At 38.3% G+C, this 19,881-nt stretch overlaps 1 protein-coding gene across 4 annotated transcripts in view; it reads right to left on the bottom strand.

The window, feature by feature from the left end:
- ITSN1 (intersectin 1) overlaps positions 1-19,881 on the bottom strand; it is a 239,939-nt gene that overhangs the window by 162,095 nt on the left and 57,963 nt on the right. For 3 of the 4 annotated variants that reach the window (XM_007183719.2, XM_007183718.3, XM_028166956.2), the window contains exons 2-4: positions 9,718-9,777; positions 7,421-7,513; positions 6,370-6,433 (exon numbers count right to left, since the gene is read on the bottom strand). The exons of the other annotated variant lie outside the window; for it this stretch is intronic. In XM_007183719.2, coding sequence (XP_007183781.2) covers positions 6,370-6,433; positions 7,421-7,513; positions 9,718-9,745 — 185 coding nt within the window. In that variant the 5' untranslated portion in view covers positions 9,746-9,777. The remainder of the gene's footprint in view (positions 1-6,369; positions 6,434-7,420; positions 7,514-9,717; positions 9,778-19,881) is intronic. 4 annotated transcript variants of the gene reach the window in all.

Here is a 19,881-nt window from a genome sequence, read left to right as displayed (position 1 = left end):
TTATGGACATGCTTTTTTCCCACAGAAATAAACAAAGAAAGGATAATAAGAAGCTAATAAAATAAGTGGGAATGGGATGAAACAATAGGACAGCGAGTGACACTTCTCTGAGTTCACACTTTTGTAGAATTTAGCTTTTGGAATCTTGTTAATGTGTTACATATTCAAAACATAAAATTAAGTTCACAAAGATGAGAGCAGATCCCTAAACTAAATAAAAACAAAAACATATAAACCAAGGAGGAGGGGATAAATTGGGAGACTGGAATTGACATGTACACACTACTACCTATAAAATAGATAACTAATAAGGACCTACTGTATAGCACGGGGAACTCTACTCAGTAGGCTGTAATGACCTATATGGGAAAAGAATCTAAAAAAGAGTGGATATATGTATATGTATAACTGATACACTTTGCTGTACACCTGAAACTAACACAACATTGTAAATCAACTATACTCCAATAAAAATTAATTAAAAACAAAAAACAACCAAAAAAAACAAATCAATCTAATAGTATTTTAAATAAGTAACATGTCCACATAGGAAGAAGGGAAAAAAACTAATCTAAATAACTTCCGAACACACTACATCATATATCCTCAGGATATAAACAAAAGAACTATGAAGTAACCTTGAACGTCACTGAATAGGTTTGTTGTTTGTGGTGGACAGGAGTGTAGAAATTCTGAAACTATCCTGTTTGTATCATAAGATTCAGCGAAAAAAAGCGGGCCTCCTCTCGCTCCATCTCATTCACTACACCAGAACTGAAGCCAACAGGTTCCTTTAGGAGCCTGCTTCATCCACAAAGGCTCATCACAGGCTGCTCACCTCCCACTGTGCAGATTAACCTGGCCCAGTCACTCGCTTATCTGTTTGTTTATTCATCCGAAGTTTTTTTTTTTTTTTTTTTGGCCGCTACACAGTTTGCGGATCTTACTTCCCCGACCAGGGATTGAACCTGGACCACCGCAGTGAAAGCGCAGAGTCCTAACCACTGGACCACCAGGGATTTCCCCAACAAATATTTTTGAACAAGTCACCTACTAAGGTCTCTATCCAGGAACTAGGCTTACAACTAAGAAAAAGACAGGCAAGGTTCCTGCCCTCAGAGCTTGTTTCAGTGCAAGCAGACATTCAACAAGAAAACTAGTCAGATTATTCCACACGGTAAGTGCTATTAAGAAATAAAGCAAGGGGGCTTCCCTGGTGGTGCAGTGGTTGAGAATCTGTCTACCAATGCAGGGGACACGGGTTCGAGCCCTGGTCTGGGAAGATCCCACATGCCACGGAGCAGCTGGGCCTGTGAGCCACAATTACTGAGCTTGCGCGTCTGGAGCCTGTACTCCACAACGAGAGGCCGCGATGGTGAGAGGCCCGCGCGCCGCGAAGAAGAGTGGCCCCCGCTTGCCACAACTAGAGAAAGCCCTCACACAGAAACGAAGACCCAACACAGCCATAAGTAAATAAATAAATAAATAAAAATTTTAAAAAAAAATTAAGAAATAAAGCAAGGGCTTCCCTGGTGGCGCAGTGGTTAAGAATCCGCCTGCCAATGCAGGGGGCACATGGGTTTGAGCCCTGGTCCAGGAAGATCCCACATGCCGCAGAGCAACTAAGCCCGTGCACCACAACTACTCCGCCTGCACTCTACAGCCTGCGATCCACAACTACTGAGCCCGTGTGCCACAACTACTGAAGCCCGCGCGCCTAGAGCCCGCGCTCCACAAGAGAAGCCACCGCAACGAGAAGCCCGTGCACCACAACGAAGAGTAGCCCCTGCTCACCACAACTAGAGAAAGCCAGCGCACAGCAATGAAGACCCAACGCTGCCAAAAATAAATAAATAAATTTATTTTAAAAAAAAAGAAATAAAGCAAGGTGATAGGAAAGAGAAGATGTTCGTAGGAGCAGGTGGGGAGAGGGAACTACTTTAGACTAGTGGTCAGGAAGGCCTTCTCTGGGGAGGTGAACCAAAACCTGAAGGGTAATCGGCCAAATAATGTGAGGATCTAGAAGAGCTGCATGATAGGAAGAGAAAATGCCAAGTGCAATGACCCTGAGGCCAAAAGAACCCATTTAAAGATAGAAAAAAGGTCAGTGAAACCAGAGTGCAAAAATTGAGGAAGGCAGTGGTACAAAATAAGAGAAGAGGGAAAAAGCAAGAGCCAGATCATATTGGGCCTTGTGGCCTTGGTCATGACTTTGGGTTTTCTTCTCAATGGAGAGTTTTAAATGGATTTACTTTTTCAAAAGATTGTCGGGGTGCCGTTTGGAGAATGGAATCTAAACATGCAAGTGTGAGACACTCCAGTCAGAACGCTCGAATAGTGGGCCCAGCTATTAGGCCCACTATGACAAATTAGGATGGTAGCAAAGGATACAGAAAGAAATGGCCAGATTGGGGATACAGTCTGTAAATGGAGTCAAAAGTACCTGCTGATAGATTGGTTGTGTAGGGTAAGGAAAAGAGAGGAATCAGGCATGGGTCCCAGCAGCCGGATAGATGCTCAAAGCCACGAACTGAGATGGTGAAGACTCAGGAATGTCCAGGATGACTTTTCTTGGGGGTAAATGACTTTGGCAAACTGATCTTGCTGGGGGCTGAAGGCCCTCCTGACATATGCTCAGTGGTATCCTAAGATAGTATCCAAAGGTGTCACACAGGTGTTTGCCTTGCCCCCTGCCCCATCCTTGAGCCAGATCACCAAGCTGTTCTAATTTCTGCCCTTACGCCTCTGGCTTCCTCCTCTTCTCGGGGCCCATTTCTAGGTGGTGCGCCCTCTCTTCCCCTCATTTCTCTCCTTAAGAGCTTCTAACCCCCATTTCTGTGGCCCCTACCTACTGCCTCTGATTCCAAAGTCCTCATTCCACCTCTGCTTTCCTCTGCCTTCAAGGCTCTCGTCCATTGCCCTCTGCTTTCTTCTCTGTCTCTACACCAGACCAAGGTTGCAACAATGTTAAGCATTTAAGCTGCCAAAAGGATATAGGCCCGGTTCCTTCCAGTTCCTTATTAGCAAGACAATTTCTAGGAAGATGTATCATCATCCGCCACAGTTATAATTTGGCACTGACTGACTTGACTCCATTCTGAGGAAGAATTCAAGTTTTCCTGTATTCTTAATTGGAAACTGGATTGGAGAGATAGGTAGCTCCAAAGTATTAGTAGGTTATAGTTCCAAAGCTCATAAATTAATTAACTGGAATATAACTTCTACATGGATTCCAACAGATATTTCCCACCTGTGCACATCACTCATACTTTTGAACGGAGGTCCAGAGCAAAGAAAGTAAGGCCCAGAGAGAAAGAGAAACTAGAAAAAGGTCCTAATTCTCAATCCAAAATTTTCTCCTTCCCCAGAGGAATGACACAGGGACTGCCTAAAACTTTAGACTCAAACCCACTCCTCTCTCTACCAAAAGGGGCATTGGGCTTTCCCTGTGACCCCATCAGAAAAACCACATGAGAACACAAGATTAGCATGAGAGATAGGGAGGGAAAACTATTTCATTAGGTCAGCTGTTATTTATAAATTTAAAAACCGAACTTTGAAGAGGTGAAGTATTGCTCAAGCTAACAAAGTGAAGAAGCATCAGAGCTGGTGCCAAAAGACAGATGTTCCTCACACTCTGCACCACACATTCTAGCATCTTAGCAGGACATCTGTGGCTCGAGAAATTTCCAACGACTTTTCAGAGATATTGCTTTTGGGAAAAGATTCTTAGAGGTGTGTTTCATTTTGGTTTTTTTCCCCTGATAGCAATTCTTGATGAAAGTAAAATATGCCATCACAAATTTATTTAACAAAATGTCGGAAAAAAATTAAAGACAAAGAACACTTTTGATTTAACCTAAGTCTGCAGACTCATTATCTTCACTGTTAAAAAATTTTCACAATGAAAAGAATAAGTTGGTAAAAATGACTTTGGTACACTCTGGTTAAAAAAAAACAAAAAAAGTTTGGAAAATTAACTGTCTTAATTGAAAGAACTGAAATTTACTAAATAATACTTTTTTTTTTCTCCATTACACTTATTAACATGTGACAGTTTTTATGCTGTTATTGGCCATCTCCTTCCACTGGATTGCAATTTCGATGAAAGCACAAATTTTGTCAGTTTTTTTCACAGCTGTATTCCCAGCACCTACAACAGGCACAGGCCCATAGCAGACATCTGATAAATATTTTTCCACTGTTGAATGAATAAATGTTAAGTGAGATTTCCTTGCAGCAGAGTATTCATTACAAGACTGCTTCTTGAATGAACCTTCATAGATTGGAAATACAGTATAAAAGCAGAATTCAGTGAAGGAAGCTAAGTCTGGGAAAGGAAGATTCTAGTGAGTGATCTTGGCTGATGGTGTGAAAAACAATCACACAGCAGAACACAAAGCAAAACGAAATTTAACACAGATGTCATAAGTTTCTTGCATTTAGACTTAGGCACTTAACCAACAGGTCAGTGTCCCTGTGCTCACAAGTACATGAGTGTTCCCTCTGTGTGTGTGTGTGTGTGTGTGTGTCTCTTTTACTTTACTTTAAAAGTAATTCCAGGGACTCCCCTGGTGGCACAGTGGTTAAGAAGCCACCTGCCAATGCAGGGGACACGGGTTCGATCCCCGGTCCAGGAAGATCCCACATTCCGCGGAGCAGCTAAGCCCGTACGCCACAACTACTGAGCCCGCGTGCCACAACTACTGAAGCCTGTGCGCCTAGAGCCCGTGCTCTGCAACAAGAGAAGCCACTGCAATGAGAAGCCTGCGCACCGCATTGAAGAGTAGCCCCCGCTTGCCACAGCTAGAGAAAGCCCGTCCGCAGCAACGAAGACCCAACGCAGCCAAAAATTAATTAATTAATTAAAATAAATAAATAAATAAAAAATAATTCCAAAAACCTTGGTTATCTGAATTTTCTACTTCAAAGTAGATGAGATGTTAGCACTAAAAGGGTATCATAGTTGAAAGAGACAGTCTGGCAGCCCATATGCTGACAACCAGGGAAAAGAAAATAAAGCAGACACCAAAAAAAGCACAGGAATCTGGTATCATTTAATTTCAATTCAAATAAATCCACACACAAATAATATATAATTTCCCATGAAAGTTTTGTTATTTCAGAACATAGTAAATGATTTTCATACTGACGACACTTATAATCAAGCTTAGACTATGTTCTGTAGACTCTGCTTAAAGGCAACAAGGAACTATGTCAATCTTTATTTTTGCATTCCGTAACATCTTACAGAAAAACCCGAACGAACATTTTTGGCCAGCCCAGTACCTTTCTGGGGTTTTGTTTTGAGGCTCTATTATGTGCCAGGGCCCACACTAAGTCCTTTACATACAGTTTCTCTGCTAATCCACTCAATAACCCTGTAAGGAAACGTGTCTTCCCATTTTCTAGATGTGAAAACTGAGGCTGAGGGGGGGTAAGTACATGTTCCAAATCAGAAAGATAGAAAGTAGTACAGATGGGATTCAACTACAAATCATGTGTTCTTTTCACCGTAACAAGCTGCCACCACAACACTAACAAACCCAGGTAAATGATGTACTAACTGTAAGAACCATACACTGCAGGAAAACGTGGCTTCTTGGCCAAAGAATTCAGCATGGCTTCCGAAAGTCATAAACCTAGAATCCAGAACTGTATTTGCCAGTCTTTTTCATTCATTCTCTTTCTTTCCTGTGGTTTCAAGAGACTGAACACTTATTTGTGCTAGTTAATCAAGGGATTCAACAATATTTTTTATGTGCTCACCTTGTACAACACTGTAATGAATACTGGTTATTTCACTCTTTCACTGATTATTCCATTATTAACCCTCAAATATCTTCTTTACCTTTTATTCAATGAAAGATACAGAACTATCACATTATAAAGCAAGAAATGTGGAACATTTAGACGAATATGGGTGATGTGGATGAAGGTAAAACAAAGTGGTGAGAAAGGGACTTCCCTGGCAGTCCAGTTGTTAAGACTCTGTGCTCTCAATGCAGGCGGCATGGGTTCAATCCCTGGTGGGGAACTAAGATCCCACAGGCAGCATGGTGTGGCCAAAAAAACCCCAGAAAATAAACAAACAAAAAAAACAAAGTGGTGAGAAAATATCAAAATGTAGATTTCTCAACTGGAAATTCAACTTTGTAACAGTTACCTTGCAAATGTCACCACTTTTTTTTTTTTTTTTTTCCTTAAAGTTCCCTACCAGAAAGACACTTTTCAGAAGTACTTCTCTGGTAAGAAGTAGTGGGGTATTTCATACTAGAAATACATGTTCTCCTCTGTAACTTAAGAAATCAAGATTAGATATTACTGGACTAGTTTATAACCTTCTGCTTGTATGAAGTTCCAACTTACCATATCTGTGCTAAAACAGGTTGAGGTAACCCAGATTGAAAAAAAAAGTTTCTAGCTTGATCACCTGTAAATTAAATGGAAAAAGTTTTAGAAGAAAACAGCAGCTGACAGAAAACCACTTATGGCAAAATTACAAAAAGAAAAAGGTTAATAATCCTGTAAATACTGAACTGAATACATTTTAAAAGCCAAATGATAAGTTTATAAATAACAGTAAAATGAATCCACCAGCACTGACTTTAGAATGTAACACTTAAAAAAAAATCATCTCAAAAAGGGCCTACCATTGTGTAGGGGTAGACTGTCCACTTTAATTTATCTGCTAGTAATTAAGATGGTAACAGCTGCACATTACAACAAAGTGAACCTACAGAAATCCTCAAGAAACTGATGACCCATACTTATACTTTACAAAAGAGTTCTTTGCCATTCCCATTTACCTACACTTCAGATTTTTGGTACTTCTAACATATTTATGGAGATTTAGTAACAATGATTAAAAGAATCACATGGAGGACTAAGAAATAGTAAGTTAAAGAGAACTGAAACAAATACACACAAAAGCAAGTTCCCAGGAAATCTAGATCCCATTTTTTCTAAAGCTAATTCCCGAAAAGTAATCAAACAGGAAAGAGATTAGAAAAAGCAAAGTACAAAAGGATCTTTAAGGACATAACAATAAGAAAAATTTTTTTTAATGTTCATAATCTGTTAATTTACTCAAGCCAGTTCAAGATCAGAATTAAGGAAGTGTTTTTGCTCAAGGATCACAGTCCAATGCTACAATTACTTAAAGAATGTGGTCCATTAATCTTAACCAATTCCCATCAGTGATATGCCTAAAACAGTGACTTGGCGTCCATTAAAAACTGCAAAAAAGACTTGAGTGCATTGGAGGAGAAGGAACTGTAAAAATACAGACTCCAGGTTAAGGCAAAATAGGCAAAGTGTACCCTTGATCACATGTGCCCACCTTCGCTCTGCATAATAGATTTTCCACAGATATATGCACTATGATAAGTAAAAATATAAAAATACTGACTCCAATTACCAGTAATAAATCCAGATATTGGCTTTAAACTATGGAACTGTTGATCATGCTTTGCTCTTTCCTCTACAGTTATGGCCCAAATATCCAGGCTACCTACAATCCAAAGAAAAGACAAAGAAATTATTCAATGAGAAAAGAAAAACAAAGTGCTCACACCCACAGTTTCCACAGTACCTTAAGATACTGTCAGTATGTTATAAATGATTTGATAAGTTAACATCTGTTTGTCCTTGGAAGTTTTGAATATAAAGTTAGAAAGCTAAGAGTAGACATATACACACTACTATATATAAAACAGACAACTAATAAGGACCTACTGTATAGCACAGGGAACTCTTCTCAATACTCTGTAATGACCTATATGGAGTAGAATCTAAAAAAGAGTGGATATATGTATATGTATAACTGATTCACTTTGCTGTACAACAGAAACTAACACAACATTGTAAATCAACTATACGCCAATAAAAATTTTTTAAAGGGAAAAAAAAAAGAAAACTAAGAGTAAAGCAGGCCAAAAAAAAAAAAAAAAGATATTAGCACAAATTCTTTTTTTAAAAACTTGTCCTATAACCCTGTAGTTAGTAGGACTGTATGAAGACATGTTAATAATCATCATTTATTTACATAAACAGACTGATATACAAATCAACAGTCTAATTTAAAACAGTATTTTCAGATGTCTTAAATGCCGCAAGTGAAAGTTATGGAAAAATTGAGCTTCACTAAATTAGTATCCTATGTGATTCCACGAAAATCTTTTTGGAGTGATAAAATATTCAAATACTAGATTGTAGTGAATTTTATGGCATGTAGATTATAACTCACTGAAGCTGTTTTTAAAAATGGGTATCCTGAAAAAAACAATGGCAAACCAAAGGGAACAGGGTTTAGGTCCTTCTTCAGTTTCAGTTCTTGGACTGACCAGATATCCCCTTGTTTGTGAGATTGTCCTCACTTTAGTGTTAGGTTTTCTCAAACGAATTCACCAAATAACTCTAGATTACATAGGTAGAAGGTTTTCAAAAGTTCAGACATTTTCCCAAAAGGTGGGAACAGGCAGTATGTGAATGTGCCTAGCATACAAGCAAAATGTCTAAACACTGAAATCTCCCTTCTCTGCAGGGTCTGATATGACAGCGACAGGCAGAGCAGCAATTCATTCAGCCACTGAAAACAGACTTGCTGAACACCTCCTATGTGTCACACACTGCGTTAGACATTAGGGATAAGATGGTGACCGAAACAGATCAGATCCCTTCCCTCACAGGCCTTACAGTCCTGCAGCTTCTACTGCCCTGTCAAAATCTGTCAAACAGAAACAAACCCCACCAAACAAGCAAAACAAAACAAACAAAAAACTTGCTCAGTAATTAAGAAGGGGGACAAAAACAAAACAGAAAATAAAACAGTAAGACTAATGGTTTTGAAAAGGTTGCAGACTTCTGTACTAGAATCTCACAGAGACTTTTACAGATGTGATCACAGGGATGGGGCTTTATGCTGCCTTACTCTCTTCATGGTGGCTAGGTTCGACAGCTGCCAAGAGAAATTCATTCATATGGCATGCTCTCTTTAAAACAAAACAAAATAAAACAAAACAAAACTTGGCCAGTAAGCAAAACCAACATTTAACACTTTCCTAATAATCTTAGGGAAAATTACCTGAAAAACACATTTTACGCAGATTGATGTTTCAAGCAGATAAACTAAAGTAAAACAAAAATGTCATGCTTTAAATCCAGTCTAAAGAAAAAGTACAAAATAAATGACCCAGTCACCTCAACAAATAAATTGCAAAACAAAAAACCAAAAAAACAGGGATGGAGAAGGGTTCACTAACAAAGCAACTTAGGAGACACATGAACTAATTGCAATGTATGTGTCTTGTTCGGATCCTGATTTGAACCAACCAACCGTAACAACAACAATGAAAAATATCTAAAGACTATCAGGGAAAATATTAACACTGACTTGATAGTTGAAGACATTAAGGAATTACTAGTAACTTTACTGGAGTGTTAACAGTATTGTAGTTATATCTTTAAAAGTGTTATCTTTTAGAAACACCCACTAAAGTGTTTGTGGATGAAATGATCTGATATATGAGAGATGCTCAAAAGAATCCAGGTGAAAGTATATTGGCCATTAGTTGATTGATAATCACTGAAACTATATGATGGGTTGATTATATTATTCCCTCTACTTATGTGAATATTTGAAATTTGCCATAATACTAAGTTTTTAAAAATGCGATTCCAAAGTACATTAAAAAAGGAAAATCTTTGAAAACTTACCACCAAAAGGTGTTGGAAACTGAGCCATGGTTCTGTTACTTTCACCTTGCTAATCGACGCCTGTAATTGAAACGCAACATTTAAGTTTATGAAAACGTCACTCCTAGGTACTTATAAACACACTAACACGCGGTCTTAATGACCTGAAGACTGATACTAGAGTTAGGGGATAGCACTGCAAAAGAATGTTACAACTAAGCGTTCATTCATTCATTCCTTCTCTGCACAGTTTCTCAGTCCCAGGTGCAATGATGGGCACTGAGGAATGTGAATGGAAGACTCTCCGGCAACAAGAAGCTTTCAGTCTGGTGAGTGATACTATTAGCTTGGGACAGCCTATTATCTCATTAACTGTATTGTTGTATTTGTTATTTTTTAAATATATCTTTTTTCTAACCATCTACATATACTAGTGCATCTGCTTCATGGTTACAACAACTGCTCTTTTTAATGAGCACTTACTACGTGCTGCGCACTGTCTTATCTCTCCGTTTTTTTGTTTTTTTGTTTTTGGCTGCACTGTGCATCATGCGCAATAGTTCCCTGACCAGGGATCGAACCTGTGCCCCTGCAGTGGAAGCGCTGAGTCTTAACCACTGGACCGCCAGGGAAGTCCCTTATCTCTTTCCATAGTATCACAGCCCTATGACATAGGTACTATATTACCATTCCATACTATACACGAAGAAAATGAGAATCAGAGAGGTGAAGTAATTAGAACAACATCACACATTTGGTGACCAAGCTGGATTTGAGCAGGGGCAGCAAACTCCACAGCCTGTGTTGCTCTTATGAAAAACATTGTCTGCAATTGCTGCTTTAAAATGCATATTACACTAATGTCTGCCCAGAATACCAAACACAAACCCAGGCTCAAAGATCCCCATCAGGCATTATTTGCTCATGAACAGTCAACGTGAAACCAAGCCAGTCCTCTTCCCCAACTAAAAAAATCCAAACTTAATATTTTTCCTTATGTTTAACTAAACAACATGGTAAATGCACACAGTTAAAAATGAATACTAAATAGTAACAGAAAAAAATTAGATAAATTTAGAATTAAAAAGTGACAGTCCCTTTGCCCTAATACTCCTCAATTTCATCTGTCTATGGAATTTTAAAATTCCAAAAGCTCTATCTTGTTCTCAACTATTTATTCCTAGTGTTCTCCCCCCTCTCTTTTTTAAATGGACACAACTTCTTTTATTCTTTTGATTTTTCTTTTCATTTTACTCTTTAGTTTTCTTCTGTTTCTTGCATCATTTGATTCCTTTTTTGTTTGCTCACTGATAGTTCGTTTGGGGTCATTCTCTTTCACTTTTGAGGCTTTCCTCATATATCTGGTGATCCTTGGGTGCACCTTCATATTTAAGAGGGAGGCACTAAAACAATGCTCAGAAGCTGGGCGTGGGTGGCAGGTTTGTTAATTGATGGGCTTCTCCCTATGATGATCAGATATATCTAGTCACCTGTTCATTGGGATATCTCCAAATGTCAGTAGGTAGATTTTTTCTATTGAAGCTATTCAGCTAGATGTGGTATTCCAGCTGGCTTCTGGGGAGGAGTGGAGAAGGGAGAAAGAAGTGAGGGGCCTATACTTCAGTGGGTGGACTTGTATACAATCCCATTGTTTTCAACCCCATGTTTCACCCCTCTAGTCTGGAGCATCTCTGGCCTAGTGCTCTTCACATCTCCCCAGAGGAAGGGGGCTGACGTAGTCACCTGTCTGCTGGGGGTGCAGGAGAGAATAGTTCAAAATGTCTGAAACACAGACTGTTGAAGAATTTTGATTTTCAGCTGCAAAACTGACCAAGGAATGCCAGGAGCCTCCAATCACTCTGAGCCTGGGACAAGCTGGCTTGACCTCATCTTTATTTGTAGGCACTGTTTATCCACCTCTGAACTCAAATTAACACTTTTCCAAAGTTATGTTTCTTTTTACAAAAAATTGTCAAAATCTTTTGTCACTGGGGACTTCCCTGATGGCACAGTGGTTAAGAATCCGCCTGCCAATGCAGTGGACATGGGTTCAAGCCCTGGTCTGGGAAGATCCCACATGCCACGGAGCAACTAAGCCCGTGCGCCACAACTACTGAGCCTGCGCTCTAGAGCCCGCGAGCCACAACTACTGAGCCTGTGTGCCACAACTACTGAATCCCACACACTTAGAGCCTGTGCTCCGAAACAAGAGAAGCCACTGCAATGAGAAGCCCATGCACCACAATGAAGAGTAGCCACTGCTCGCTACAACTAGAGAAAGCCCGTGCGCAGCAATGAAGACCCAAGACAGCCAATAAATAAATAAATACATACATACATAAATTTATATTAAAAAAAATCTTCTGTCACTATCTTCTCTACTGTCTATTCTCTACTTCTGTCAATATCTTCTCTACTATTATCTTTTTCCTTAGGCGTTAACATCTTTTAGTTGCCTATGTGATTATGGCAGACATCAGGGAAGGAGAAGAGAAAACACATGTGGTCAAGCCACCACAATGAACTGAGTCCAGTTATGAAGCAGGCCACTTCTCACTGCCAATTCCCTTTAAAAACTACAGCTGCTATTCTGTTCTTCCACTATTTCTCAGTCAATATATTATATAGGTAAGCTTGATAATTTTCCAAAAAATTTTAGTGTTTCACCTCACTTAATCTTCATAATGTCCTTGAAATTGACAAGTCATACGTCTTTTGAGCTTTATCCCCCCAAAATTACAGAACAAGATTGTAAAGAATATGCAAAAATTCTTCACCAAAGAAGAATTCAAAACTGAAACTCAAAAATATATAAAAAAGGATATATGTTGGCAAAAACATAACCAAGGGTTTATGCAGAAGTCAAGGTTAATTTAATATTTGAAAATAAATTAATGTAATCAACCATATTAACAGAATAAACCAAAAAGCTCATATGATCGTTTTTCCATAAATGTGGGAAAAAAAGCCTTGACAAAACCTCAACACCTAGGAATGATAAAAACTCTCAGAAATCTAAGAGTAGTAGGAAACTTCCTCAAACAGATACAGGGCATCTATGAAAAACCTACAGCTAGCATCATAGTTAAAGGTTAAAGACTAAATTTCTCCCCCCAGAGATCAGGAAGAAGGCAAGGACACCTGCTTTTACCACTTCTATTCAACATTGTTTTGAAGGTTCTAGCCCTGAAATAAGGTAAGAAAAACAAACAGACAAAAAAAAAAAAAAAAAGAAGACATATAGATTTTTTAAAAATCTATAAAACTCTATTTACAGATGATATAATTGTTTACACAGAAAACCCCAAGGAATCTACAAAATAGTACAATAAGTGAATTTGGCAAAAACACAGGATGAAAGGTTGGTATCAACTGAATTCTTACATATGAACAACAAATAATTGGCAATTGAAATTAAGACAAACAATCCCACTTACAGCAGTGCCAAAAAAATGTAAAAGTCCTAGGTATAAATTTAACAAAAGACATCCAAGGCCAAGGTCTCTACACTGAAAACTACAAAATATTGCTTAAAAAAAAATTAAAGAAGACCTAAATAAATGGAGAGATATACTATGTTAATAGAAAGATTCAATATTGCTAAAATGGCAATTCCCGCCAAATGGATCTATATATTCAGTGCAATTCCAATTAAAACTGCAGCAGGCTTTTGAGTAGAAATTGGCAGGCTGATATTGACATTTACTTGCAAATGCAAAGGACCTAGAATAACCACAGCAATTTTTAAAAAGAACAAAATTGGAGGATTTATTCTACCTGATTTCAAGATTTACTAAAAAAGCAATGTAATAACTAAGACCTTTTGGGACTGATGTAAAGGCAGACATACGAGATCAATGGAACAAAGAGTTGAGAAATAGATTTACATATGTTTGGTGAATTCATTTTTGGCAATGGCAAATCACTGGAGGAAAAAAGTCTTTTCAACAAACCGAAGTAGATCAACTGGATATGGGGAGGTGGTGAGGGCGAGAGGGGGGAACACCAATCCTACTTCACAAAATACACAAAAATTAATTCAAAATGGATCAAAATTTAAATGTGGCCTAAATTTAAAACCATATAGTTTTACACAAAAAAATTCTAAAAGAATTATCTTCATGACCCTTGGGCTAGGCAACAATTTCTTAGAACACAAAAAAGCATGATTTATTTTTTAAAAAAGAGAGAGAGTGGGAAATTGGGCTTCATCAAAGTGAAATGTTAGCTCATTAAGAAAACAAGGGGCTTCCCTGGTGGCGCAGTGGTTGAGAATCTGCCTGCCAATGCAGGGGACACGGGTTCGAGCCCTGGTCTGGGAAGATCCCACATGCCACGGAGCAACTGGGCCCATGAGCCACAATTACTGAGCCTGCGCGTCTGGAGCCTGTGCTCCGCAACAAGAGAGGCCGCGATGGTGAGAGGACCGCGCACCGCGATGAAGGGTGGTCCCCACTTGCCGCAACTAGAGAAAGCCCTCGCACAGAAACGAAGACTCAACACAGTCATAAATAAATAAATTAATTAATTAAAGAACGTGAATTTCTTTAAAAAAAAAAAAAAAAGAAAACAGAAAGGCAAGCCATAAACTGGGAGAAAACATTTGCAACACATACATCAGACAAAGGAGCTGTATTCAGAATATATAAAGAACTCCTGCAACCTTAAAGTAAATAGTAAGACAAACAACTTAGTGAGGAAATTGATAAGAGATGTGAACAGACACTTCACAAAATAACTCTCAGAAACAGCCAAGAAACACATGAAAAGGTGATCAACGTCATTAGCCATTAGGGAAGCTAAGCCAAAGAGGTGTGCCACTATGTTTCCACTAGAACGGCAAACATGAAAAAGACTGAGCATACCAAGTGCAGGCAAAGGTGTGGAACAGCTAGACTCTGCTGGTGGGAATGTAAGATGGTATAATCACTTTGGGCAACAGTTTTCTTAAAAAATTATGCAGCCACCATTCAACCCAGCCACTCTACTTCTCTATATTTAGCGACGAGAAATGAAGATTTCTATCCACAGGAAGGTTTCTACACATATCATATCAACTTTATTTTTAAGAGCCAAAAACTAGCAACCTAAACAACTGATGAATGTATAAATAAACAGTGATATACCCATACAATGAAATACTATTTAGCAGTAACAAGGAACCAACTGTTGCTATAAGCAGTAACATGCATGAATGTCAAAATTACTACGCTTAATGAAAGCAGCAGGTATACACACACACACAGTATAACTCCATTTTTGTAAAAATTGCAGAAAATATTAACTACTCTATAGTGATAGAAAACCAATCAGTGATTGCCAGGAGATGAGAATAGAGGAAGGGACAGAATATAAAATTACAAAGAGGCACAGGAAAACTTCAGGGAGGAATGGAAATGTTTGCTATCGTGATAATGGTGATGGTTTCACAGGTATATCCATATGTCAAAACTGATCAAACTGTGCACTTTTTTTTTAATTAATTAATTTTTTGGGGGGGTGGGCTGCGTTGGGTCTTTGTTGCTGAGTGCGGGCTTTGCTCTTCGTTGCAGTGCGTGGGCTTCTCATTGGGTGGCTTCTCTTGTTGCAGAGCACGGCTTCTAGGTGTGCGGGCTTCAGTAGTTGTGGCTCGCGGGCTCAGTAGTTGTGGCTCACAGGCTCTAGAGCGCAGGCTCAGTCGTTGTGGCGCATGGGCTTAGTTGCTCCGTGGCATGTGGGATCTTCCCGGGCCAGGGCTCGAACCCGTGTCCCCTGCATTGGCAGGCGGATTCTTAACTACTGTGCCACCAGGGAAGCACAAACTGTGCACTTTAAATACATGCAGTTTAGTGTATTGATACTTCCCATTAGGTCACAAGCCACAAAGAAAATTCTAAAAATAAAAGTCAAGAGTTTGGCAATCCTAGCAGTTGAATACAAACTAGAATATCTACATTGGACTATCTTCTTAAGAGAAGTAGTTATTTCCAATAACTTTCAACAAGTATTTTATCTTTAAAACACACATAAAAAAAGACTCAACTTTAAGCTCAAGTTAAAAAAAATAGAAGGGATAGAACAAATAATGGACAGACAATACGGCTTTTGAGCAAGAATACTTAATATAATTAAGGAGTTTACAATGACCTCATTTGACTCAATAGAAAAATAATGATAATAACAATAACAACAACAATTTTTAAATGGGCAAAGGACCTGAACAGACACTTTTCCAAATAAGACATACAAATGGCCAACACGTACACTGGAAAGGTGCTCAACATCACTAATGGTCAAGGAAATGCAAATCAAAATCACAATTAAATATCACTTCACTCCTGTTAGGATAGCTATTATCAAAAAGAGATAACAAATGCTGGTGAGGATGTGGAGAAAAGGAAACCCTTGTGCACTGCTGTTGTGAAATGTAAATTGGTGCAGCCACTGTGGAAAACAGTATGGAGGTTCCTCAAAAAATTAAAATAGAACTACCATATGATCCAGCAATGCCACCTCTTGATATACATCCAAAGGAAATGAAATCATTATCTCGAAGAGATATATGAACTTCCATGTTTGCTGCAGCATTATTAACAATAGTCAAGACACGGAAACAACATGTGTCTGCGGATGTATAAATCAATACAGAAAATGTGGAATACATATACAATGCAAATATTATTCAGCCTTAATAAAAGAAGATCCTGCCATTTGTGACATGGTTAAACCTGGAGGACATTTTGCTAAGTAAAACAAGCCAAACACAGAAAGACAAATACTATGTGATCTCACTTATAAGTGGAATCTAAACGAGCCAAACTCATAGAATCATAAGGCAGAACAGTGCTTGCCAGGGGTGGGAGTAAGGAATGAGGAGACTTGGTCAAAGGATACAAACTTTCAGTTATAAGATGAGTAAGTTCTGGGGATCTATCGTGTAGCATGGTGACCAGAGCTAACAATACTGTATTGTATACTTGAAATATGCTAAGAGAATATATCTTAAGTGTGCTCACCACACACACAAAATAATGGTAGATAAGGTGTGGATGTGTTAATTAGCTTGACTGTGGTAGTCATTTCACAATGTATACACATATTGAATGCTGTACACCCTAAATATATAAACTTTTAATTTGTCAATTATACCTCAAGAGAGCTGGGGGTAAAAAGGAGTTTATAATTAAACAGGGGATGGAAAAATCACATCAAAAATCTGTGTGTATGTGTGTGGGCAGAGCGAGAGAGAGAGAGAGAGAAAACGTAGGTGACAAATAATAATTCACTAAAATTGTATTATTAAATGCTACTAACACACCTGACCTGTATTAGCCAATTTAATCCAATTAACAACACTACGGGTTAAATAATATTACTATCCCATCTTAGGGATGTGGAAACAAAGGCACAGTTTATACAGTCATTGAAATTTCCTGAAGGTTTGAAAATTTTCTAAATGACGGAACAGAGAGTCAGTCTTGTTTCAGTGCTCGTGTATAACCTCATACTTTCAGGATTAAGAACTTAATGGAATATTCCTGAAGTAGTTAGCCTGGTAAACCTTCCAGGGTGGAGCTGGGGGTGGGGAGTGAAAGGATACTGTCCCAAGCAATAAAAGCGCTGGAAAGCAAAAAAGACAAGGGAAGGGAAAGCAAGTGGGTTTGTTTGTTTTTCATAAATTTATTTATTTATTTATGGCTGCATTGGGTCTTCGTTGCTGCTTGCGGGCTTTCTCTAGCTGCAGCGAACGGGTCTACTCTTTGTTGCAGTGCGCGGGCTTCTCATTGCGGTGGCTTCTCTTGTTGCAGAGCATGGGCTCTAGACGCGTGGGCTTCAGTAGCTGTGACGCATGGGCTCAGTAGTTGTGGCGCACGGGCTTAGCTGTTCCGCGGCATGTGGGATCTTCCCGAACCAGGGCTCGAACCCGTGTCCCCTGCATTGGCAGGCGGATTCTTAACCACCACGCCACCAGGGAAATCCTGTTTTTTTAAAGTGTCATAGTAGACCACAGAGGAAACTGAATGCAGGAAATAAGTTTAACAGAATTTTGCCAGATAAGTCCAAAGAGCTTTTACTTCTTATATGAAAAGTAAAATGTAAGCATTTATCAAATGGAAGTTGAAAGTCTTATATTAAAATAAAACAACAACAACAGAGCAGTTTAAAAAAACAAAAAAGGAGTGAGTGAAGGCAGAAGTTCAACCCATATGATGGGATTTCAGCGGGGTAAGATGTGTTACCTACAAAGAAAACACACAGAAACGTAGGAATCTACCTGGAAGGAAACAGAGAAGGGTGTTCTTCTCCCTAAGGTGCCTGGCCCTACTGCCTGGGAAGCAGGGAGGCAGGGCCACTGCCCCAGAACAAGTGCAGAAAGCTCAGCAGCTGATGCAGTGCTTCCGGGGGGAAGATCTGTTCATACAGGCAGAGAAGGTAGCCACCATGCACACAAGCGTGCCCACCTTAGTATTTGTATTTCCTCAATATACAACTGTGCCTTCTTTTGCACACTTTACTTTATAATACATACTTTCCCAAAGTCAGTAAAACCTTTCATAAACACATTGCTGGCTTAGATATTAATTTTTAGAGTGAGGCAAACACTCCTATATTTACATATAAAAGATAGAAAAACACTCAGACATATTGAGTAATCAAGAAACAGGTAAATAGTAGTTTGAAAGGCTTGGCTAAATGTTAGGATTTTTAAGCCAAAAGCTAAAACATGTTTGAGAAAAGTCTTCAACCTTTCTTCATTTCAGCTTCAGAAATGAAAGCTGATTATAGAAAGTTGAAAAAAAAAATATGACCCCTAGTTTCACTATGTACATTAAAATCCCAAATGTTGATGTATTGAAAGTAGAAGACACCTCTATAAATGTATATGTATAAAATAGGTAGATCATCCTTAAAACAGTATTTATTAAAATGTCACTTTGCATGATAAAAAACTGTTAAAACAGGTTTGTTATTTGATTTCCAATGTTTTGGTATCATAAATAAAGGGAGATTATTCAGAAAATGTTAAATGATTTCAAAAAACAAAATACAAATACGAAACATGTATAACTGGTTTCTAGCACGCAACAGACACTAAAATTTTAGACACTAAAATACTAAAAAAGGCAAAAACTAATCATGAGGAATAAAATTTCTAAACTCAATTATTGGCATAATTTAAAACTTTTAACCTTATGTTAAATAATTAAACTATTTAAGACGTCTTTAAAAACAGGTATGTCACATTATTCTTCTGAATTTCCTGAAAGTTTGAAATTTTTCTAACATGTTTTAAAATTAAAGGCGGGAAAGGGTAAATATAAAAAGAAGTATCAAGATGAAATGAGATAATTCAAACATATACTCATTCACAGAAAAAGAAATCCTCACAATTATGCAATTCTAATAATTAGCAGAATTCTAACAACCAAAAGCAGGGCCAGTTAAGGATTAATGACTGAAAGACCAAAAGGAGATTATGAATATACAGTATCTGTTTTTTACTTAATTAATGCCCATTCCCTCACAGAATCTTGGAATCATCTTATACACATAAGGAAAACGAGTCCCAACAATTAGACAAGCAAAGGCTATAGGAGAGGCAGAGACCTGGGCTGTGCTGTGAACACGCCACTGACTTATGTTGCTGGATTCATAACCAGAGAACACCTGGTCTCAATATTTAAAGACATACCCTTGGTAGAGAAGGCATTTTATGTACAATGGAACATTATAAACAAATTAGGCTTACATTCTCCCACCTATTCTCCTTAAATTTACAGTATTCCAACAGTTCTAGATTGCAGGAAACTACTTTCGTCACCACAGAAAGGCAAGCTGGCTAGAAGGTATCAGAGGTCAGAGAGGTAAGGAAACAAAAGACCTATTCTTCCTCATATTTAAAATAGACTTCATTTTTGGCTTGCATTTTAACAGGTCTATTGTCTACACCCAGTTCACAGTGTCCTTTCCCAATATTCAGGCTAATTTATTTGAAATAGATTTTCATGGTACTAAGGCAATAAACTTTAAGTTCACTTATTAAAAAAATTTTTTTTAATTTTGTTGTAAAGTTGATCAAAAGGTTTAGTTTTAGGTGAAAGGACCTACAGGATGAGAAGGTACAGAATAGAAATTTTAAATTTCTAGCAATTTGGCATCAATGAAACATAGAGAAAGAAAGGAAAGTGTCAAAATGTGGGAGAA

Source organism: Balaenoptera acutorostrata, chromosome 4, assembly GCF_949987535.1.
Source record: "Balaenoptera acutorostrata chromosome 4, mBalAcu1.1, whole genome shotgun sequence".
Classification (NCBI taxonomy): Eukaryota; Metazoa; Chordata; class Mammalia; order Artiodactyla; family Balaenopteridae; genus Balaenoptera; species Balaenoptera acutorostrata.
This window is presented reverse-complemented; position numbering and strand designations above follow the sequence as displayed.